At 43.1% G+C, this 24106-nt stretch overlaps 3 protein-coding genes across 6 annotated transcripts in view; 2 read left to right on the top strand and 1 right to left on the bottom strand.

Moving 5' to 3' along the window:
* Positions 1 to 10858, top strand: part of LOC116395804 (macrophage receptor MARCO-like) — a 31697-nt gene extending 20839 nt beyond the window's left edge. Inside the window, exons 8-11 of the mRNA XM_031869930.1 lie at positions 3625 to 3660; positions 4760 to 4819; positions 4978 to 5142; positions 9955 to 10858. Coding sequence (XP_031725790.1) covers positions 3625 to 3660; positions 4760 to 4819; positions 4978 to 5142; positions 9955 to 10085 — 392 coding nt within the window. The 3' untranslated portion in view covers positions 10086 to 10858. The remainder of the gene's footprint in view (positions 1 to 3624; positions 3661 to 4759; positions 4820 to 4977; positions 5143 to 9954) is intronic.
* On the bottom strand, positions 101 to 16071 carry LOC116395805 (uncharacterized). 4 transcript variants are annotated; one of them, XM_031869935.1, is made up of 8 exons: positions 14988 to 16071; positions 4626 to 5181; positions 2585 to 2699; positions 2317 to 2460; positions 1630 to 1717; positions 1324 to 1525; positions 648 to 727; positions 101 to 437 (listed from the first exon to the last, which is right to left on the bottom strand). In XM_031869935.1, exons 3-8 carry the CDS (start codon positions 2665 to 2667, stop codon positions 171 to 173), a joined length of 864 nt encoding a protein of 287 aa, XP_031725795.1. In that variant the 5' UTR covers positions 2668 to 2699; positions 4626 to 5181; positions 14988 to 16071; the 3' UTR covers positions 101 to 170. The 4 variants fall into 4 exon arrangements, with proteins under 4 accessions (XP_031725795.1, XP_031725792.1, XP_031725794.1 ...); XM_031869932.1 differs by lacking the exons at positions 4626 to 5181; positions 14988 to 16071 and having other exon boundaries at positions 2585 to 3098; XM_031869934.1 differs by lacking the exons at positions 4626 to 5181; positions 14988 to 16071 and having other exon boundaries at positions 1363 to 1525; positions 2585 to 3098.
* On the top strand, positions 13799 to 23328 carry LOC116395806 (acyl-CoA-binding protein-like). The gene is made up of 4 exons (XM_031869936.1): positions 13799 to 13940; positions 17322 to 17439; positions 18716 to 18778; positions 22974 to 23328. Exons 1-4 carry the CDS (start codon positions 13926 to 13928, stop codon positions 23045 to 23047), a joined length of 270 nt encoding a protein of 89 aa, XP_031725796.1. The 5' UTR covers positions 13799 to 13925; the 3' UTR covers positions 23048 to 23328.
* The last annotated feature ends 778 nt before the right edge of the window (positions 23329 to 24106 follow it).

Here is a 24106-nt window from a genome sequence, read left to right as displayed (position 1 = left end):
TCATATTCCAGGATCCTTTCTGTGATGATCTATAAAATCATCTTTTACATTCACGGAAATGATGGCAAATTGATTTGTGGATAAAAGAAACACCTGTAGATGTACTGCACTTCACTTTATTGTCAGAAATCAACTCTATACAATGTAATCCATGTGCTGCAGTGTCTTATCTAAGAAATGTTCAGAGCATTTGCCACTCTCTGCATAGCTACAGGTACCCGTGTGTCCAGCTTCAGGATAAATGCCTCCAAAAACGAAAATGTTTTTTTCAGATGATAGAGGGCCAACACAACACCCATGGCCAATGAACCGTCTGCGTCTTCATTGTCCACCATCATTTTTTGTCCATCCACTGCTACAAAAACATCTGTGCCGTCACTCAGGGGCTTGCCATCGCTGCTGCTCAGGACAATTGTGGGTGTTGGGCTTAGTGGTTCCTGAAACAAAACATTTGAAACTTAAAGCTGTATTCCGTAATGTTTAAAGATCAAAGCTTTCTGATATGCTTAGTTGCACATAAAATGCTAGTTTGTTGAGATTAGATGTCATATTTTTGAAATTGCACTTTATCTTAATTTTCTGAAAATATATTTCCCTTTTTTAAATAAACAAATTCAAGTTGCCCCCCACAAACACAAATGACTAACCTTATCTATTGCGAAGAGCTGTGATGCATTTTCTTTGAAGACCGATGGTAGGAGGAGTATGGCTGCATTCACCAACAGGCCTGCAAATGACAAATCATGTTTCAATAAATGTCACAATTCTTATTCTGCAAAGTTTTGAGACTATCATACCAATTTCCTCAGGAGTGTTGATTCGGATAACAGTATCTAGGTAAACGTCAAGTCAACTTTTTAGAGCACTTCTACACAAAACACAGTATATGGGATATTCTAAAAGGCTTAAAGGGAAAATGGATCAATGAGGCAAGAAAAAGTATTTAACGTTGATTAATAGTTTTAAAGTTATTTATTGGTTTGAAATTATTTGGCTACTTGTAAAACCATCTTGTTGTACATGTCGTTTCTCAACTCCAGTCTCACATCTTAAGTTGCTCATCAGACTGTAAACAAATAAACAGCGCACTGAAAAGGAAGTCTGGATATCAGCCGGCTACACTAGAACCCCAGAAATATAGCCCCTTTCCCCCAGGGGCATATGCGTCATCAAACAAATAGCTAATTGTTCCCAAATCGCCCTCTGTCTAAAGTTCTGGTTCAGCGCCTGTCCATTTCAGGGTCTGAGGTCCACCCACCACAGTCTCACAAAATCCTGCGGTAAACACTGCACCACGTGTTATATATTAGATAAAACACTCGCCAAGATTGGAATAGAGAAGCAGGTGAATTCTTTTAAGACCTCTGCAGTAGAGTGTTGTTGCATTTAGTGTCTTCTGTACTCTCTGGAGGCATTGGCGAATGATGACCAAGTTAGGCCTCATCTTTTGGCACGCCTGCTTCATTGTTGCAATATGGTGGCTCGTACTTCTTTTGTCGTCCCCAGCATCCATTGCATCTGTTTGCTAAGTAATAAACAATGACACAATTAGGACTGAGCTGGAGCATGAAGTATGAAGCATAAAATTCAGTTTAGCATTACTCTTTTAGTCAGTGAGAAAATACTTACATATCCAGATCCATAACTTTCCTTCAGAAAAGGGAAGTTGAGCAGGACAGACTTAAAGAGCTGCTCATACTGAATATGAGACGGATACCTGTAAGTTTTCAAAAGGAACAAAACACAAGGCGTTATACAAGATTAACATTCCAGATCAGCGCAATAAACAGAGATACCTAACTCAAATGATCAGAAAGAGCAGTTAAAGGTCTGCAAATGTGTAGTTTGTCATCATGATGCATAGCTTTCACTATGGCATACAGACCTAAAAGTTGATTAACAAGGAAACTTGTTTTACAGGCAGATAACATGTCATTACTGTACATTACGGCTGTAAAAATTGGCCAACAATTATGTTTGAATATTCATTCTTGAAAAACACATAAGTTCAAACTATTCAAATATCTTTTGTTGTTCATTATGTCCATGACACTGTGTCCTAAATGGCCGCGAGTGGTACTGCGCTATGCACCGTTTAGAGCTGAACTTTTGTCGGACACCGTTTCTATTTATATTACTGTCACATGCTTTGAAAATGTCAGATAGCAAGTACTACTTAGACATTTTCTTTTTGAGGTTACGTCTCCAGTCTGATCTGGAGCTCACAGTTGATAGGTACATGGTTTGCTTACATGATGTAACGCATCACACATGTTGCTGTCTGTCGCCATCTTCTATTATGGAACACAAACTTACATTGTGTCTTGGCTCAAATGGTCAAACAGAGCTGCATCCTTGTTGGTCAGTGCCGTGAAGACTGTTGGAGGAAACCGGACTTGGCAGTTGATCATTGGTTGGGCTGCTAGGGCTCTCTGACTCACAGGGGCTTCGCTTTCACTGCTAAAGGGGAGGAAAATCAGATTTTAATTTAAGCCAACATGTAAGAAAACTACCAAAAACAAGACAAGTAAATCCTTGGAATTGTAACTGAAATGACATGGCTTCACTGTATAACGTAACTCACACTTTCAGCTGCGCTAAAGCAGACAGGAACTTCACTTGGTCTTTCATTTTTGGAAAGATTCGCTCACTCATTCTTTCAGACATCTGGAGAAGTGTAGGCCCATCTACTTCATTATCTATGGCAGAGAGAAACATTATTGAACCAAAATCATGTTAGGAGTCGGTATGTGTTGCCATGGCTCATGTCCATGTTTCGGAATTAACATTCTTGCCTTGCTTAATGCTGAACATCCTTGAATGGCCGATGTATCAGTGTTATGAGGTCTTTACCATCACAATGACTACATACTGCATGTCCACATTAGTCATTAGTGACTGTATGACTATAGTGCTTAACCTATTACTGTATTGCACAAGACATTGAAAACGAACAGCTTATGCTCAAGTCTGGGTGAGCAGCATCCATCATTCATAAGTGTTTTTCCTGACCTGTGCACAGTAAAGTGCTGCCTCTGTTCTTACCTAGAGACACAGAGGTGAGATCTGATTGGATAAAAGCTCTACTTAAAACAAGCTGCACTGGAAGCAGAGCAACTGAGGAAGACAGTAGCTGTGCAATGAGAAAATAAGATAATGGGGAAAATATTATAATACATGTAGTGTATTTGTGAAAAATGATTAAATTATAAAGCTATAGCTTTGTGGTTCTGTTTAGGCCAGCAGAGAGATGGCCCACCACTGCTGTAGACTGATTTAACTGTCATGGACTCCAGGTGCTTAAGAGTGAAACTTTGTCTCATGATGTATTTGCTTCAAAGCTGCAGGGATTTCATTAAACTGCACATACTGACTGTCATATGTTGTTAATCCATGCTTGTTGTGTTTTTATTCCAGTGTGCTTCAGTTAGCGCTGCTGCAACTGCTGCAAGCATATTTAACGTTATGGTCCAGTGATTGAAAACATGTTTTGGTTGACGATCAAAGCTCTAAACATGACTTAACTTTAAACTATAGATTTAATCTACTCATGTATATTTATTGGCTATATATCAGTGATGTCCAGCAACTGTCTTTAAAGAGATACCATGTTGTTGTCATCAGGTATAAGTGGACCCCCTGCTTTCAATGGAACTGAAGGTGAGTGTGTACTAACGTAACAGGTTTCTTCCATATGTGATTTATTGTGCAAAGCATTTGAAATGACAGAAAACATCAAATAACAACTAGGTGTAAAACAAACTTTTCCTCCCAAACATCCAGACACCAGGGGCCAGATGTGTAGATGATATGTAAGCACAGAAACCATGCAGACGCCTAATACCCACACATGAACTAGTGCACTGGTTATAAAAGAAGATTGAGGTACACTTCAATACTTCAGAACACATAGTTTTAGTGACATTATGAGGAGATTAAATAAAAGGTGAGAGATGTAACTTTATACTGCAGTAAAATAAAAAAACATTTTAACAGGAAGTCCAATAGAAATCTTGTTTGGTAAGAAACAAAGTAAAAATAACTTTTTCTTAATTTGTTTTAAAAATCATGAACTTTGGTGAAGCCGTTGTAAATTACATTTTCAAGTGTATCCACAGATATACCAGACTTCAGTTTAACTGTTGGTATACTGTTACACAAAACCTGGTCCCTTCAGCTTGATTAACCCGGCTAACCCGGCTGAACCAACCAGCATACTGCAGCATACCTCAACTGGTGTGCTGCCAAAACCTTTCAGGTGAAACTCGCGCTCCAGAGTTTTGCAAGTAGTAGACATAGATAGCTGAGTAGGTCCCAGGGCGTACCGAAAGAATGGCGTGTACCAAACCGAAAGTCCAGAACCAAACTGTTCAATACAAATACACATATTGTTACAACCCTAATCTCAACACAGATCTGTGGTTCAACTCCAGGCTGCTCCAGTCCGCATGTCGAAGCGTCCTCGGGCAAGATACCGAAAATAATGCATATGAATATATTTCTCTCATGTACACACAACTTTAGTGGTGAATCTATACAAGAATATAAGCATCTGGCCCCAGGTCTGTATTTCACTGTGAAAGAGGAATGAGTCAGAATAGATGTTGACGCATGTAATCACTCACCCGTTGTTGAGTTACAGAAGATAAAGACGATGAGCCTTCTGTACTGTGTAACATATTCAGTTGATGGATTTATACCAGTTCATGTAAACCGTCGGTTTGGTTGGAAGATGTATTTGAACATTTTTCCTCCACAGGTCGTCCTGGACCACCAGGACCCAAAGGAGACAAGGGAGACCAAGGAAATCCACCAGAGTGTAATTCATCACATGACTGACCTGAGAGCAGTGTTGAGAATGAGAGATATTTTCAAAAGCTACTACTAACGAAAACAAACTGCTAAAATGTCACTTTCAATGTAGAATAACTTTGAGCTACCAGGAGCTTTAAACAGCTGTACTTTGTGTCACCACAGTAACTGTGCGTCTTGTGCCGGGGAGAGTCCGAGGGCGAGTGGAGGTGAAGCACAATGGAGTCTGGGGCACCGTGTGTGATGATGGCTTTGATACTGTGGATGGCAAGGTGATCTGTAAAATGCTGGGCTTCCAAACGGCCATTTCCACCTTCACTGCCAGCCCGGGTAAGAAGTCTCCATCACATCATGTCAGATGAGGAGGATCTGTTTCCCATAGCAGATACAGAAAGAGACAAATGATTACAGATAATAATGACAGCAGCAGTGATATAATAGAATGACAATAATAGCCGTTATAGTTATATGAATGATGATGATGATAATACTAATAATAGAATAGAATAATAATATCCCCTAATGCTTAACAATACCCTTTAATCCTTTGTTTCTCCATGAGCACACTGTGACGCTGACCCTCTCACTACTTTCTCTCGTTTGTGGCCAAACAAGATAAGACAGGCTGTTAACGATCCATCACTTTATCCAGACTACCGATATCACTTTATTTGAACGAAAAAGTGAGAAAACATCTGTACACTGAAGGACAAGTTTACATTTTTTCAAATGAGCTTTCAAACAATAGTCAAAAGGCCATATGTACATGTAAAGAGTTATTAGTCTCTGTAAGCATTCCTCCTGTCCAGTGCTCATCAATAGCACCTATGTGTGCTGCACAATGTAAGTACTGGACAGATGGATAAACTGCTCTTTAACTTTTCCGAAAATAACGTTTTTCAAACTGTATTTATTGAGACAGATAACAGTACTATAGACCCTTTCACAGACAGCGTCGGCAAAAATATTTGTGTGCATTTCAGCAATGGAAGTGACATTTTGAAGCAGCCATTGAGAGTTAGCAGGCTTATACTAAGTGTTACCAGCATTGAAATGTCTGGTTGCTGCATGTTTGGTTGTCAGAAACCGCGAATCGCCACCTTAACGTGGTGGAGGAGTTTGAGTGGCTCAGTGATCCTGGGAGCTATGTTGTCCGGGGCATTAGCCCCTGGTAGGGTCTCCCAAGGCAAACAGGTCTCGGGGGAGAGCCCAGACTAAGAGCGGTTCAAACGACCCTAATGATAAGCAGCCCACGGTCTTTAGCCACCTCGCCCGGACCAGGGATACCGGGGCACCCTCCCGGAGCCAGACCCAGGAGGGGAGCTCGTCGGCGAGCGTCTGGTGGCCGGGCCGTCGCCCATGGGGCCCGGTCGGGCTCAGCCCGAATAAACAGCATGGAGCAGCCACCCTGTGGACCCACCACCCGCAGGGACAAGCATCGGGGTCGGGTGCAATGCAGACCGGGCGGCGGGTCAGGCGGGAGGCCTGGGCGAGCCGATCGCCGGCGGCATAGACTAGCTCTAGGGACGTGGAACGTCACCTCGCTAGCGGGGAAAGAGCCAGAGCTGGTGCAGGAGGTGGAGCGATACCAGCTAGAAATAGTTGGACTCACCTCCACACACAGCGCTGGCTCTGGAACCAAGCTCCTGGAGAGAGGTTGGACTTTGTCCTTTTCCGGAGTTGCCCAGGGTGAGAGGCGCCGGGCGGGAGTGGGGATACTTACGAGCCCCCGGCTGAGCGCCGCTGTGTTGGAGTTCTCCCCGGAGAATGAGAGGGTTGCCTCCATGCGCCTACGGGTTGCGGGGAGCAAGGCTCTGACTGTGGTTTGTGCTTACGCACCAAACAGCAGTTCAGAGTATCCGGCCTTCTTGGAGTCGGTGGGAGGGGTCCTGGAAAGGGCGCCACCTACCGACTCTATAGTTCTCCTGGGGGACTTCAATGCTCACGTGGGCAATGACGGAGAAACCTGGCGGGGGGTGATTGGGAGGAACGGCTTGCCCGATCTGAACCCGAATGGCGTCTCGTTATTGGACTTCTGTGCTTGCCACGGTTTGGCCATAACGAACACCATGTTCGAACATAAGGTGGCTCATAAGTGTACCTGGTACCAGAACACCTTAGGCCGGAGATCAATGATCGACTTTGTAATCGTATCATTTGATTTGCGGCCGTATGTCTTGGACACTCGGGTGAAGAGAGGAGCAGAGCTGTCAACTGATCACCACCTGGTGGTGAGTTGGATCAGATGGCAGGGGAACCGGTTGGAAAGACCCGGCAAGCCCAAACATATAGTGAGGGTGAACTGGGAACGTCTGGCGGAGGACCCTGTCCGGGAGGTCTTTAACTCCCACCTCCGGAAGAACTTCTCTCACATCCCGAGAGAGGTTGGGGACATGGAATCCGAATGGACCATGTTCAAAGCCTCTATTGTGGACGCGGCCGCTAGGAGCTGTGGCCGGAAGGTCATCGGTGCCTGTCGTGGCGGCAACCCGAGAACCCGGTGGTGGACACTGGAGGTGAGGGAAGCCGTCAAGCTGAAGAAGGAGACCTTCAAGGCCTGGTTGGCCCAGGGGTCTCCCAAAGCAGCTGACAGGTACCGGCATGCCAGAAGGGCTGCAGCTGCGGTGGTCACGAATGCTAAAACTCGGGCATGGGAGGAGTTCGGGGAGGCCATGGAGAAGGACTTTCGGTTGGCCTCAAGGAGGTTCTGGCAAACCATCCGACGGCTAAGGAAGGGAAAGCAGGGCTTACCCCAGGCTGTTCTCAGCAGGGGGGGGGGGGACTGCTGACCCGGACAGGTGACATCGTCGGGCGGTGGAAAGAGCACTTTGAGGAACTCCTAAACCCGACCAACATGTCCTCTGCAGAGGAGGCAGCGCCTGAAGATCTAGGGGGAGGCTCACCCATATCCCTGGCAGAGGCCGCTGAGGTAGTCAAAAAGCTCCTTGGTGGCAAGGCGCCGGGGGTGGATGAGATCCGCCCTAAGATGCTGAAAGCGCCTCCCGGGGAAGGCTTATGCCAGGGTGCTGGAAAGGAGGCTCCGACCATTTGTCGAACCTCAGATTCAAGAGGAGCAATGCGGATTCCATCCTGGCCGTGGAACAGTGGACCAGCTCTTTACCCTCGCAAGACTACTGGAGGGGTTCTGGGAGTTTGTCCAGCCAGTCTACATGTGCTTTGTGGACTTGGAGAAGGCTTTCGACCGGGTCCCTCGGGGGTTCTTGTGGGGGGTGCTGCGGGAGTATGGGGTGCCGGACCCATTACAACGGGCGATCCGGTCTCTGTACGACTGCAGTAGGAGCTGTGTCCGCATTCTCGGCAATAAGTCAGACACGTTCCCGGTGGGTGTTGGCCTCCGCCAGGGCTGCCCTTTGTCTCCGGTCCTGTTCGTGACTTTCATGGACAGGATATCTAGGCGCAGCCTGGGGGTGGAGAACGTCAGGTTCGGGGGTCTCGGGATCGCCTCTCTGCTGTTTGCAGATGATGTGGTCCTGTTAGCCTCCTCGGATCATGACCTCCAGCATTCACTGGGGCGGTTTGCAGCCGAGTGTGAAGCGGCGGGGATGAGAGTTAGCACCTCCAAATCTGAGGCCATGGTGCTCTGCCGGAAAGCGGTGGATTGCTCCCTCCAGGTGGGGATGGAGTGCCTACCTCAAGCGAAGGAGTTCAAGTATCTCGGGGTCTTGTTCACGAGTGAGGGTAAGATGGAGCGGGAGATCGACAGACGGATCGGTGAGGCTGCAGCAGTAAAGCAGGCGCTGCACCGGACCATCTTGGTGAAGAGGGAGCTGAGCCGGAAGGCAAAGCTCTCAATTTACCACTCGGTCTACGTTCCTACCCTCACCTATGGTCACGAACTGTGGGTCGTGACCGAAAGGACAAGGTCGCGGTTACAAGCGGCCGAAATGAGCTTCCTCCGTAGGGTGGCCGGGCTCAGCCTTAGAGATAGGGTAAGGAGCTCGGTCATCAGGAGGGAGCTTGGAGTCGAGCCGCTACTCCTTCGCGTCGAAAGGAGTCAGCTGAGGTGGTTCGGGCATCTAATTAGGATGCCTCCTGGACACCTCCCACTGGAGGTTTTCCAGGTTCGTCCAACTGGGAAGAGACCCCGGGGAAGACCCAGAACACGCTGGAGGGATTACATCTCCCAGCTGGCCTGGGAACACCTCGGGATCCCCCAGAATGAGCTGGAACATGTTGCCGGTGAGAGGGAAGTCTGGGTCAGCCCGACCCGACCACGGATAAGCGGAGGAAAATGGATGGATGGATGGTTGTCAGAATCAAACGGCTCACTCAATTTCTACAGAATTCCCACAGCACTGTTTCAGAGCATCAGGTGTGTGACTTTAAGTCAGATGCAGCCATTGCTCGTAGTAACAGGAACTGTATTTTAACAGGATTGAGGGTCTTTACGAGGACACCTTCATGTTCTGTTTGTGTTTTCAACGGCTCCCTTCACTATGTGCGACCACCAACGCATCCGGCTGAGTCAGCGGTTAACACGGTCACTCGTTAAACCCATAACGGAGTTGGAAGTATCGAGTGACTTGCATGCTTGTAACATTACACGCTGTTTCTCCATCACATACATGTATATATCTGGCCACTATATGGCCACTTGCGTATGTATTCTAGCCACTCACTGAAAGCATCATGAACGGTTCCTGTGATGATGCTTGGTGCTTCATGCTCGTGCGTAGCTTGATAAGCTATTGCACTATTGCACATTGTTTTGAACTTTAAAATGGTCTACACCGACTTTAATATTAGTAAATAAGTAATTACAAAACAAAATATAAAAGGAAGAAAAAATAACCTGTATGAAAATACAAAATATCATAAACCAACAAATTATGATGTAACATATTAAATGAAGCTATCCAGCAGTATATACTCTTGTTAAAAAAGCCCTTCCTTTACCAGTACTAATAATAAATACTATCTTCTAGTTTTACTTACATAAGATTTTGAATGCAAGATTGAACTTTTAACAGTAACTGTACCTTTTTACTGAAGTAAACGATGAAAGTACTTCCTCCACCACTGCTAACACCAAAGGAAAATGTAACCTTTGTTTTTGCACTTTAATATAGAGAAAAGCATCTGATGAATGCATGTTTTCTTCTCACTGCTGTCCTTCTGTAGGGGCTGGTAGGATCTGGCTGGATGAGCTCAAATGTTTAGGAACAGAGTCCGACATCTTCAGCTGCCGACACAAAGGAGTTGGTGTTAACAACTGCCAACACAATGAGGATGCCGGAGTGCACTGTGCCTAGACTGACACCACACCGAAGACCAACAAGAAAAATGTGTTCCAAGCGTTGCACACAGTTTAATAAGCATGCAGGGACAAGCTAACTGGCAGGGATCAGAGACACACACACACACACACGTAAAGATATACACGCACACATTACATGCACACGGCTCACTGGGGATATAAGCATGCAACAGTGCCACTACTAATGATGTTCACAGCTGTATCTCATTACATATTCATAAAACACAGCATCAAACTGCATTCGCTTCTAAGTTTCCAACATTACTTAACACACCAGCCTAAATGACCGTGTACTGTCAACACAAAATCATGCTCATATCACTTAACTGGAATAAAATTTCCAGGCATCATTTCTCCACCAACATCTCCCAATGAGGCTGCGCTGCGACCGTGATGCGTTGTCCTCATTAATCCCCATCCTCCTCCACTGGGCCTCTCTTCCTTTCAGTGACATGTTTGCCATCACCTTCCATCCATCACGCAACACGTGAGTTTGCAAAGGTGAGCAAAGATGAAGAGGTCGGACAGGAGTCGTGCTGAGAAATGGTTTCTGACACGGCTCGGTCACGTTTTCCAAGATGTCTCAGGGAACATATTGATACTAATGTCGAGTTCACATCACAGACGATAGACTCAAAGTAGTAATCACTTCGATTGTTTAAGAAGTTACCTTTTATGTCTGATGTCACCTTCATCACTTCTATAAGGAAGCCCTGAGAAGCAAGTGATTTCTCTCCTGTGTTTATGAAATAAAACAGCTGAACAAAGACGTCTTAAGTTCCTTATCTTTGGCTATATTTTGCCAGGTGAAATCTTTTTGTTTGTTTTTGAGAATCATTTGTTGTTGTAAGTGTTGTTGTACTTGCCCATATTCTTAATAAGATTTAAAGATTAATGTTTTCTTTCATGTGGGTTTTAATTCCTCCATACACTCTAAACACAAGGTACCATGAACGCTAACCCATCCAACCATCCATATCTACCTGAACATATATGATTTAATTCTAACTAATCAATTAGTTCAAATTCAATGGTCCCCCAAATCAATCAGTCAAGGTTTGTTTTTTCACCTTTCAATCAAATCAAATGCTTCAAAGTGCTTTACAAATAACAAGGTGAAGAGAGTAATGCACACCAAATAAAGTTCATATACAGTATGTACCTGAACAGAAACAGAATATACCGTATGTCCTGGTCAGCCATAGTTAACTCACCACAGTCTGCTCTGAGCCAGGACACTATAAAAAATATAATTTCAGCAATTTGGCTATTAGTGATTGTTAACCTGGCTGGTTAGGATAAGATTAATAAATGAATAACTTACATACACATTGCGTGCAATTACCACACACAGAAACACAAAGTGAGCGCAGCGGGCTCAGTCCCAACACTTGTGCTACCATAATGCATACAATTGGTGATTTGTATATTGGGTCAGCTTTGGATGGTTGATTTTAATGAGTTGGCTCTCATTATGGGTTATGTAGGTGCGGTATTAAAAACCCTGACCCACATATCACTGCTAGCTAGCTAACTTTCCGAGGACACTCCATGTTATATGACAGGTGTTTTCAAACAGATGTACAGTAAACTATCACTGGATTAGTGCTGCTCATCTTGGCAGGTAAGACACACTTTAGATAGAGTAGAGTAGCCTGCAAGTCAGTACAGCATCACGCCGTTAAAGCGGATTTGTTTTTTCATTTTCATTTATTCATCAAATTTATGGTGACTGTGGCTCAGGGGGATGGAGCGGCTCGATGGAAAGAAACTATTTTTGTGGCATAAAGTCTTGGTCCTGATGGACCGCAGCCTCCGTCCAGAGGGAAGGGGCTCAAAGAGTTTGTGTCAAGGGTGAGAGGGGTCGGCTACAATCTTTCTGCCTGCCTCAGTTCGTGGAGGGACGGCAGATTGCAGCCAATCACCCTCTCAGCAGAGCGAATGGTACTCCATACAACGGAGATGGAGGAGCAGAGGATGGACTCAATGATGGCTGTGTAGAAGTGCACCATCATTGTCTTTGGCAGGTTGAACTTCTTCAGCTGCCTCAGGAAGTACATCCTCTGCTGAGCCTTCTTTGTGATGGAGCTGATGTTCAGCTCCCACTTGAGGTCCTGGGTTATGATGGAGCCCAGGAAGAGGAAGGACTCCACAGCGTCGACGGGGGAGTCACACAGGGTGATAGGAGCAGGCGGGGCTGCGTTCTTTAGGAAATACACATTCATCTCCACTGTCTTTAGAGCGTTCAAGTTTTAGTCTGACTTACCATTTTATAGTCTTGTAAAATGACATTGGGCAGATAGCTTCCAGATATTTGTTTTGTTTTAAGGTTATTTGTGTTTGGAATACTTGAATATAATAATAAATAAAAATTAAAAATTAAAATGTTCATATATGTCATATAATTTTCATACTTTTATGTAAATTCCACTCGGCTTCATTACAAATTCTGAAATGATTGACTTTACATTTAAATATGACAATAGCAAGAATACATTTGTGGTAAGTTGAAAGCCCAACAAAGGTAGCACATCCTCCCCCATTACCCCCTTCTCTATCCCTTTTTGTGCACACATACGTACACCTCAATCACAAAATCTAAGTTTGGTTTAAGCCGTGTCTCTTCATCCCATACTTCATGCAGTTTATATTCTAAACCATTAAGACATCCTTTAAATGATTGGCCATTTGACAGCAGAATCCTTGCATTGCACTGCAGAATTAACATGAGTAACACTAATCTTGTGAACATGATTTTTTGTATAAATGTTCTCCCTGAACAGCCATCCCAGTCATTCCATGAATATTAAATATCTTGCTGCACACTTTACGATTATTTCAATCTTCTCAGCTTTCCCCTTTGCTTGGAATGTGTACTTCAGCCATGAAATACACAAAACTCTCCTTATCAGCAATAGAAATATATTTCTATCTCCCATCAAACTCGTTACCAGTTTCTCACTTCACATCCACCATGTGCAATTTGCACATTTCAGCTCAGTCCCGTCCTGACATCTCCCAGACCCTGCTGCAATATGTCTATATTATATTTTTGGCATTTGAAACACAGCAAAGGCGGCGGGACAGTTACAGTGTAACTCATATATCCCGCTGTCACTTTATCAAACAACACCTTCTCTTGGAAATTCAGCAACAATGGTAAACTATCAACCCTCTCTCCTCCTCTTCTTGCTTGCAGACATAATCATTTTACCTCTAATGCTTGACGTCAAATTCTCCACCATTTCCTCCTCTGGGATACCATACTGTATATAACGCCTCTCACAAAGGGCCCACCACTTGTCTGCTTGGCTTTGTCCACCATCACGCTGCACATATTTCAACTGTCATTGCTTTTTCTCTTTGGTCCTTGGGATTATATATTTTATATATATATATATTATATTTATATTATATTGTGGCCTCCCTTGAAATCTTATATTATCTTTGAATGCCTCATTTTCAACAATCTTCCTCCTCATCACTCCAACTTCATCTCACCCTTCCAAACTACTACTCTACCAGATACACTACTGCGAGTCCTGACTAGGAAACGGGTTTGATATCCAAAATATACCTTATTTATAAAGTCATGATTTTTTTAAACTTCTATTATTTACAATAATAACAATACAAAACTGTCATAAAGTCGTAAAGCTTCACACTCCGGTACAGTAGGTGGCGGCATGCTCGTTTAAGGTCGGTTTGTAGTCCGTCAACACGTTGTAGAAGAAGAAGCAGCGCTATCGCCAGTAGTTGCATGCTGGGCGCTTCAGTGGACTTTGCTCTGACCATCCGTCAAGTTGGCTGACTGCAGTCGGATCCTCAACTAAAGATGGCTGACCTCCAGGTGTGTATGGAATTAGTCCGCAACGTGTCGGCGTTGAAGAGCGACAGGAAGCCGCTGGCTGGTGTGACAGTGACCTGGAGTAATAGCGCGCCTCGGGCTTGTTTCCTGGTCTCCCGAGCCTGTTGCTAAATACACTAGAGGAGCGTCTCTAACCGACACTCTCACATTGCCAGTTGTGTTGCAACAGAGTGAGCTGTTGGCTTTTGGATTGTGTGTCTCCATTAAGACGTGACAGTTTCTGCCGTTTGTCGGTAATATCTTGGATGGTACTTTGAACGGGCCGTACTGAAGATCTCAACTTGTAACATATGTATCGATTAGTAAGATTGGAAACTTAAAAAGAAATACATAGTTCTGCATGCTATTCACACGTTGGAGGATTGCTTAACGTATGTACATAAAGGACCGTCCGTAAAGTTCGTGTCCTGCCTCGCATCATACATGTCAGCTGACCAGTAGAAGAGTGTGAGTGTTGAACACGTGCATGCATTCAGACCTTATTCCCTGACCTTTGACCCACAGCCACCCAGAGACAGCCCTGACGTGATACCTGATAACATTGTTCCAGTAGCCCGACCTTTGCTCCATTTAGTTGTTTTGTTATAGATGTACTAGATCTCTTCACAGACAGCTAGCGGGGCGTTTGTTGTGTGTGGAGGGTCCAAATGAATGAGTAAGCTCATGTGCTTCCCCCTCCACACACAATGCATTGTTGTACTTGTAAGATTTTCAGTAACACTGCATTCATCCTCAGATTCACAGTCTGGATGCATTAGCGTGGCAAAGGGAGGTGCTGCAGGGACTTCAACAGTAATACTAATGATCAGCCTGTACTGGTGCTTATCTGTATGTTTCACATTCTGTTCTTTCCAGAGTCAGCAGCAGCTAAGCTTGATGCAGGTTTAAATATCATATCGTATGGATCATACTTTTTATCCCAGCTTATTCCCACAGAAGTTTTCAGATTGATCTAAAAAGTGTACAATATCTTTCAATTGTTAATGTTAAACTTTAATATGCGTGTGCATGTGTTCTGGCCTGTCTTACCTGGCTCGTCCGGTCCTGGTCAGCATCGTTTTCCATTTACTTATTGGTTCATTACTGTTGAGCCGGAGTTAGCTAATTAACATCTGCAGTCCCTGAGAGAGAGAACATGAACAAGAAGAGAACATGTCATACAAAATATACATGATGTCATTGTTGGAAAACAGTTGGTTCCACACAAAGGTTTAGACCAGTTCTTTGCTTTACCTCCGGTGTAACCAGTGTGACCTTCAAGCTGCCGGAATGAAACACAGTGTAGTCCAGTACCCATAGTACCCTTCTTTTTAGTATGCCAAATGCAGTATGACAAAAATACCAGAATGTCCGACTGCATCCAGTCGCATTTTGCAGTATGAAAGCCGGCATGATATTCTAGCCAGTCTGACCCACAATCCTCTGCGCTGTGGATACATAAGCATGAGGGTCAAAGTTTAAAGTGAAATGTTATGAGGAAGTAGTGTGTCCCAATTGAATGCATACTGCATGTAACAGTACAACCTTTGTAAGGGCAGCTACATTATGTACTAAAAGGAAGAACTATGCGATATGGAACGCAGTGACAGTGTTTCCTCCAAAGTGCAGCACCTCAGCGCTGTCAAAGTCATCACATGAGTCATTGGTTTACATACGTTAGGCTACCGTTCACGTGTGATGTGCTCTATCATTATCAGTCACACTGACCCTCAAGAGGAGGGTCTTAGCTTTCTAATGATATCAGCATCGTTTTCTGTTCTTCAAATATCATGCAACATACGTCATGTTACATAATGACTGTCAAAGAGCTGTCATTTTGAGAAAAAGGCCCTCAAAGTTAGTACATTTCTAGTTATTTATTCAAATGAACCCTGAAACAAATTCATCAAGACACGTTGAGCCAAACACACACACACACACACACACGCTGTTCTCTTTGTCACTGTCACACGTCAAATCATGGAACAAAGGCACTTAAGTGCATGTGGGCACACAGCCCCATTATTCAAATGCATGCTCACCAAGTTAACTTGTGCATTGTGGTTATGTTACAGCTCGTGCTGGGCGGTATGACCAAAAATGTGTATCACGGTATTTTTTTAAGATTCTGGCGGTTTCACGGTATTTTCTTGACTGTTTTTCTATATATGTTTATATACTACTACTGTCAGGAGTACATAGAACATACAAACATGTTAATGTCATCGTGTATAAAGGCTTTGCTTACTAGAGGGCAGGGGTATTCAAGTACATTTCCAAAAGGTCCAGATTGAATACCGTGAATACTGAATACATACTTGCGTGTCAACTTAGAACAACAGGAGAACAATTTGGCACTTTCAGTTAATTCAGATAAAGGAGCTGCATGAAAACAAGCAACAGAATAGATACATATCCAATATCCAAATATCCAACATGCCAGAGTTATTTTCAGAGGGGCCAGTGTGACATATGGATTGAAGCAGAATATTTAGTTAGATAAAGACAATGTAGACAAATTACAAAATAATAACTTATCATTTCTCAGCAAGTATGTAGAGGACGATCGTTATTTTCTTCTCTGTGATCACAAGTTGCACCGACAAAAGGTAGTGAAGCTCGTGAGCCAACAGCCCACTGAATTTAATAGAACACAATGCAGATAATTCAGTGGAACACATATTTTGCATTCGTCTATCAGAATGCTTTGATGAAATTAAAGCAAAAAAGTAGAGGCCAAAGTAAGTTGTAAATATTTTTATTATATTATAATAAATTTATTTTATTATATTATTATATATAATATTTTCCCACGGGCCAGGCAAGACACAGCAAGCACTTAATGCAGCTCCTCAGATGCAGGTTTTAAAACTTCACAAGGACGATATCCATGTTTGTAGTGACTGATTCCAGCAACTAGCCACTGGGCTGGGTGCGGGAGAAGATCCTGTTCTTTACTCGCTACAACAAAGAGATTCCAGGCGTTTCACACTTTTGGGTGAGCTTCCCATTTAATTAGTGTTCACAGATGATATACAATAGGATAGCACTTCTCTTCCTGGTCTCCCTCTGGTGTGTCTGGCTTGCAGTAAAAACCGTGCGATCTCCCCGTCACCCATGCCTCATTACCTGTCAGTTGCACCTGTGCCCCATATATTAATTACCTACCGCAATACTCCACACTGCCACCTGTGGTCAACCTGAGATAGGCTCCTAATTCAAACATAATACACAGACATAACTAATGGCTCCTACAATGTTATTGCAAAGTAGTGGTGCTGCTGTGTAGGCGATCCTGATCTCTGACCTACTGTCGTCCACGGGAATCAACAGCTGATTAATCAGATCAGTATTGTTCTGACGTTTGTGTCCTCTCCTCTGTAGGCTAAATTTGATGATGCAGCAGCTGAGGTGAAGCAGCTGAAGGAAAAGCCGGCGGATGAAGAAATGCTGCAGGTCTACTCACTGTTCAAGCAGGCCACTGTGGGTGATGTCAACACAGGTGAGAAAGCACTCTCTGCCTCATGCTATAGATGCTCTGCAGCACTCAACGCTAGTGCTGCTCCTCCATAAAACGATTAGTCGACGAATCGGTAGTTTTAGATAAGTCGTTTTGATGTTTTTTTTCATGCTGAAAGCCTTATTGCCAAGTAACTTATGAGCACATCTCTGGCAAACATAAGATTTAAAGTTCAACCGTTGTGTGATTCTTTGTGGATAATAGGCTTGCCCCATCTTCATCGACTAAGATTTCTCTGGTTGATTAGCCCTTCTTTATGCTTTTTTCATGCTGAATGACTTATGTCCAAGAAACTTAAGAACACATCCCGTGTAAGTGTTTTTGTGTAAATCTTCCCGGGAGAAAATCAACGAATCGATTAGCCGACAAGTGCTCGTTGTCTAGGACAGCCCTATGTGCATCTCATGTCATTGTGTTGTCAATTTGCCTGATAGGCTTCTATCATAGTTTGAATGAATGGAGAAGAATTTATGAACTGACTCTTTATAAAGTTGTCGGACAAACTGTTAAACATTTGGTCTCCTCTGGGATGTTTTCCCCGTTTCCGGTTGTGACGAACTTCCTCTAAAAGGTCCAACAGTTCGAACAAGAAACAAACCAAACCACGGTTTAATTTGATCTGGACCGAGACTGCCTCTTTTTGTCGGACTACGGTTCTACTGTCTGGTCTGTGGTTTCACACCTGGAACTTTGGTTCAGATCAAACTTAAAAGAGGGGACCAAACAAGGTAACAAGGTAGGTGTGAAAAGGTCCCAAAAGCAGTGGAGCCACAGAGCCTTTCATAGTCGTTCATTCATTCATAGTATGTAAGAGCATGTCCTTGATATCTGGGTTCGGGTTAGACAAATCTTCCATCATGTGCTCTGACAGACCCTAATTCTTACGGTTGTGCTCCTGAATAACGCGTGTGCCAGAAAGCATACTGTGTTGCTATAACAACTGGCAACCATGAGCTGTTCTCACCAGTTTCTGCTGCAGCATCAAGGGCACCACATCTGTAATGGCAAAATAAAAATATTTGCCTTTTCTTAAGCGACCCACTTTGGGACCACTGGTTTAAATCTATCGGGCTCGTAAGTGACAAGCCCTCCAGAGGCCTTTCCCTTTTAACGGGTCTTGTGGAGAGGAGCAGGCTGGCCAAAGTGGCTCCAATTCCCACACTTAACTGTAGGCCTTTTGACCTCAAATACATTATCCTTGTTTGATTTCCTTTAACCTCTTCACTTACATCTGTTTGTGTCTTTCTTGTCTCTGAAGGTCGCCCCGGGATGTTTGACTTCACTGGTAAAGCTAAATGGGATGCCTGGGAGAAGCAGAAAGGTACACCATCAGTCCTGTAGATGTCTCAACCCCGGCAAACCTTCTCTGAAACAATTTCCAGTACTTCTGTATACCAAATGAGTTTGTTGTACACGATTTTGCTTCTTCTTACACTGCATTCATTTTCAGATTGAAAGTCTGAATGAAAAGATTTGAGGGTTATATCAGGCAGAGCTAAAGCTTTGCTGATGTAGCCCCAGCCAAGCTCCTGACTTCCAATGCATGTGTGTGCATGTTGTCACATCAGTTAAAAGTTCAGCACACCAAGCATCTTGTTTTCATCATCCATGTAGGAGTGAGCATTAGTTTATGGTCGGGATGTCCCTGATCCAAGTCCTTTTAATGTTCGGCAGAGTTCAAAAATAACTGTGGAAATATAAAGAAGAAGAAATAAAAGAACAATTAAGTCAATTTAAATAATGTGAAATATTAAGAGAAATAAATAAATGTGGAAATATAAAGATAATTAAAGCTGCGAGCAGCATTGATCGGGCCCTCGCAACTTCACGCTCGTCGAGGGTACTGGCAGGACTCTGGCCATGAATTTCTGTGACCATCACACTCTGCGTGCACGAGTGAGATATTTCCTGGTTAGACCAGCAGCGTAGCAAGATCATGTTGCCAGGTCTTAAGCCTCAAATGTTTTGAGTGTACCTCCGATACAATCATAAATGTAAGCCTTTAAAGATCATTAAGAAAATGAATGTGTGTGAATGTGCTTCAGTGTTTGTAACATAACAGACAGTCAGTTTACTGGGATGGGGTTCAACTCCCTGCAGTGTCCTGCTGATTGTATTTGGACTTGCATGAAAGTTAACAAAACAGTAGTGCCATTTGCTGTTACTTGAACACTTTAATTTAACACTGTTTTCATTTTAAGTTCTTCTGCAACTTTAGATTGTAGTGTGAAGCATTCATTGTAACGTTTAACCTGATTGTCACGAAGAAGATCATTTATACTAATGCCCACTGACATGGTTTGAAAATCCACTGTTATCTAACGTTTGCTCTCCAAGCATCTTAGTCTGCACATATTTAGATCAGAGAAGTCTTTTTCTCATGGTGTGCCCACAAACCCTTTCAATAAGTTCAGTGTTTGGGGCGCTGTAAATATAGAATCCTGCTTACGTCCATGCTTATCAGTAGGTGGCGCTATGACTATGAGTTACTATTGGCATGCAGAAGTCCTAAAGCCATGACAGTCAACAAGCATGTCAAGTTTGGGAGTTTTGACAAAGTACAGTTGAGTTACAACAGCTTGATGGATGATGGCAAACCATGTAAAATGGCCATCACACCATATCCACGTCGTTCGATGAAACCTAAAGGTTTTAGTAACTTTTAATCGCTAAGGTCTTTAGATTGTTCTGACCAAATTCTAAGGTGATCGGATTAATTCTCTAGGAGTTCGTAGTACAGCACCTGGAAATGGAAAAAAAACACTAGAAATTCATACAAAATTCAAAATGGCTGACTTCCGGTTGGGTTTAGAGCATGGTCCCAAGAGACTTTATTTTAAGTCCACATGTGATACATGTGCCTACCAAATTTAGTAAATCTATGTGAAACGTACAGCGAGGGCTGCTTCGTTGAAATTTTGTAGGGGGCGCTATTGAGCCGATTTGCCACTCTAAACCAATAAAATCATATTATATAACTACATTTTGGGCTTTAAATGTGTATGCCAAGTTTGCTTATGTTTCGAGCATTTCTAGCCTCTCAAAAACACCTTCGTTTTTCATGACGAAGCATGCATCGCCACGGCAACAGGCTTTCACGAAACAAGCTTTGAGTAACTTTTCATCACAAAGGTCTTTAGACTGTACCGACCAAATTTGAAGTTGATCTGATTAATTCCCTAGGAGGAGTTCGTTAAAGTGCAGCGCCTGGAAATGACAAAAACGACACTAGAAATTCATAAACAATTCAAAATGGCTGACTTCCGGTTGGGTTTAGAGCATGGCCCCAAGAGACTTTTATTTAAGTCCATATGTGATACATGTTCCTACCAAATTTCATACATCTAGGTCAAACATACTGCGAGGGCTGCTTCGTCGAAATTTTGTAGGGGGCGCTATTTAGCCGATTTGCCACTCTGAACCAATAAAATCATATTCTATAACTACATTTCGGGCTTGTAATCTGCTTGCCAAGTTTGCTTATGTTTCGAGCATTTTTAGCCTCTCAAAATTACCTTCGTTGTTAACGGCGAAGACTGCATCGCCGCGGCAACGGCGTTCGACAAAACATCAAAAGCTTCATGAACTGGCATTATGAACTTCTTATATTTGTGTGGAACTAATTTGATATTGATTTGATTTACCTACTAAGAGAAACAAGCCAAAGTATAAAGACTTTAACTTCCTGTTACCAGTAGGTGGCGCTATGATTCAAAATTGGCCTGCAGATGTCTTCAGGCCGGGAGTCTAATCAAACATGTGAAATCTGGTAAAGATCTGATGATGTGGAGTCGAGTTACATCAGTTTATTCGTTCATGGCGAAGGATCGAAATTCGCCGAGCCGCCACGTCGCCGCCCTTCAATAACTTCTTACAATCTTCACAATGAAGCATTATCAAGGTCTTAAGGCTGTTCTGACAACATTTTAGAGGGATCTGATTAATCTGTGAGGAGCAGGATGTCAAAGTACACAACTTACAACTTCCAGTTGCCACTAGGTGGCGCTATTACTATGATTCTAAATTATCATATAGATGTGTTCCGGGTCAGGATGTTATGACATAAGAGAGATGTGGAGCAGATTAGACTATGTACGGCGAGTTACAACAACTTCCTGTTTCGCGGCGAATGGTGTTTTTTTTGACGCCACGCCACAGACACATAGTTTGATAACCTTTTGATCTTTGAGTAACTTTTCACTGCCAAGGTCTCAAGAGCATACTGACCGAAACTGAAGTCAATCGGGTCAAATCTCTGGGAGGAGTTCGTTAAAGTATGACGCCTTGAAATGGTCAAAAAACGTCAAAATGGTCGACTTCCTGTTTGGTTTAATGAAAAACTCCAAGAGGTTTTTTTGTGCGTCTCATCATGTTCCACATACCTACCAAATTCCATACAGCTAGGTGAAACCCAATGTTGGGGCTACTCAATAGGGGGCGCTATCGAGTCAATATTTCATACCGCAGTTGGACACCCCAATCAGACTGCAATTTTTGCAAATTCTGGCTTGCGTGCCAAATTTCGACTTTTTCCCAGTATCCCAAGCACCTCCTTTTTGCGACGAAACACTAAGAATAATAATAATAATAAACAATCGAATAACAATAGGTCCTCCGCTCCGACTACGTCGGTGCTCGGGCCCTAATAATAATAAACAATCGAATAACAATAGGTCCTCCGCTCCGACTACGTCGGTGCTCGGGCCCTAATAATAATAGTTCCTGGCCACGTGAAGCGATGCTTGAACTGTGTCTTGAGAGCGTTCAGCCGTGTGCAGGAATTAACTGCTCGGCCAGGACAGGGAGGCTTCTCAAAGCCAGTGATTGGCAGCTTGGCCCTTCAAGGAAAAAGAAAAAGCAACAATGAAAAGAATAAGAAAATATGTAAGAATAGAAATGACTCAAAAAAAGAAATCAGTCATTTTATATGCTAATTAAATAAATATATAAATACAGAAATTAATCAACAAATAAATGAAAATCCTCATTCTTTTGTTATTTGTCTTTATATTTCCACGTTTATTCTCTTGTTCCTTTACATATATTTCCGTCATTATGGCACTCCTGTGACTCCATAAGCCACCAGTTGTCAGACTCCTGTAAACTGGTTGCACTTAGTCTGGTTCTTGTGGTCTCCATAGCTGCTGTAGACCAGATTATCGAGACGTTGTTTGCAGATCTCTACACTTGTTTCAATGTAACCTTCAGTGTTTACTCTGTCGAGTGTTCTTACCCATAGAAACAGCCAACCCTAAACAAATACAATACAATACAAGTAGTAAGAAAGAAGAAATGTTCTTTAAAACTTATATTGTCTATCCACAATTATCCTTAAAGTTATTTGCTCTCACTAACCCTAGTATTTGCAAGGACCAGGCCAGATTAGAAGGTCCAATTTCATTATCAAACCCAGTAATTAAGCTTCCTGTGTCCTGAGGACTACACATTGCACAGTGCTCATTTCTTTTATTAATTCATTCATGCGTTTCCTAAAATTCATTTTAATTTACTATCAGGCAAGAGCAAAGAGGATGCCATGAACGAGTACATCAACCTGGTGGAGCAGTTGAAGGAGAAGTGTGGAATGTGACCTCACAGGACCAACTGCTGGATGAATGGAGAGCACCGGCAAAGACCCCCACCAGTAGTCCCTCATCGCCTTCAAACCCAACAAATGTGTCCTTATACAGCACGTGTGTGTCTTGTGGAGCGCTTGTGGTCCAGATGAGATTACATTGGCCTGAATAACCACTGATGTATGATCATGAACTGGCCTCCACCAGAGTACCATCATATTTTCATTCATTATTTTAACCATGTGTATCTGCACAGATTCCTCTCATTTCAATATTAAATTGTTCTACTCTTTCAGTGTTGGTGGATTTTATTTTAGTTCGTTTCACATGTTCTGTGTGTATTATTGACATCATGTCCTGCTGAGATCAGAAATGATTTACAGTGGATTGGATGGTGGCGAGGTGACTATCTTCATCTTCCAGGTCTAAAGAAAGCTGAGAGTTCCGAGCTCAGAGACAAAGTTGCTTAGTGTGTTCCAGTGTGCCTCCTTACACACTCCTATCAGTCCACTATTTATCGGTAGTTGTCTTGTGATGACCTAATCAAAAATGTTGTTTAAAAGAATTGTTTTATTAAAAGGGAACAATTAACTGTAAAACGACTGAAATATCCTCTGAAATATCCTCCCACTGCAGTAAAGGATCTGATTTACAAGGTAGTTCTAGTAGTACATCAGATTTATGTAGAAAGAAAAGATGAGAATTAAAGGGTGTCAACTCGAAAATAAAACGAGAATTCAGATATGAATTCACAATACGGACCTGGTGCCCGGTACAGTATCACAAACAGAACTGGCTGTAATGTTGTCCAGGTTGGGTGTGAAAGACTAAGAACCAGGCTTTCAAATGAGTTATTTATTTTAGTTTAGGTTTAGGCTTTGATAATAGGCTTGAGTCAAAGATGGCTGCTACTCCACCTCCTCGGCCGGTGCCTCGAGGAATGCGAGTATTAATGACTTGGAGGAGTTGATTCACCGCCAGGGGTCAGTAACCCGCGGCTCCGGAGGTGCTTGTAGCTCAGGGAGCTCCCTGAGGCTACATCCACACCAATACGTTTTCGATCTCTGTCCACA

Source organism: Anarrhichthys ocellatus, unplaced genomic scaffold (assembly GCF_004355925.1).
Source record: "Anarrhichthys ocellatus isolate YVR2014 unplaced genomic scaffold, GSC_Weel_1.0 scaffold50, whole genome shotgun sequence".
Lineage (NCBI taxonomy): Eukaryota > Metazoa > Chordata > Actinopteri > Perciformes > Anarhichadidae > Anarrhichthys > Anarrhichthys ocellatus.
The sequence above is the reverse complement of the archived record's forward strand: the minus strand, read 5'-3'. Positions and strand labels throughout refer to the sequence as shown.

Bases quoted from the DNA above. Each gene is read 5' to 3' on its own strand.
- LOC116395805 (XM_031869932.1), bottom strand. From the start codon at position 2,718: ATGTTTCTCTCTGCCATAGATAATGAAGTAGATGGGCCTACACTTCTC. The intron at 2,461-2,584 runs GTGAGTTACGTT...CCTCCCCTTTAG, and splicing joins GCTTTAGCGCAGCTGAAAGT to CAGTGAAAGCGAAGCCCCTG. The intron at 728-1,323 runs GCGAGTGTTTTA...TGTCATTTGCAG, and splicing joins GCTTCTCTATTCCAATCTTG to GCCTGTTGGTGAATGCAGCC.
- LOC116395806 (XM_031869936.1), top strand. The intron at 17,440-18,715 runs GTGAGAAAGCAC...TTGTCTCTGAAG, and splicing joins TGTGGGTGATGTCAACACAG to GTCGCCCCGGGATGTTTGAC. The intron at 18,779-22,973 runs GTACACCATCAG...ATTTACTATCAG, and splicing joins TGCCTGGGAGAAGCAGAAAG to GCAAGAGCAAAGAGGATGCC.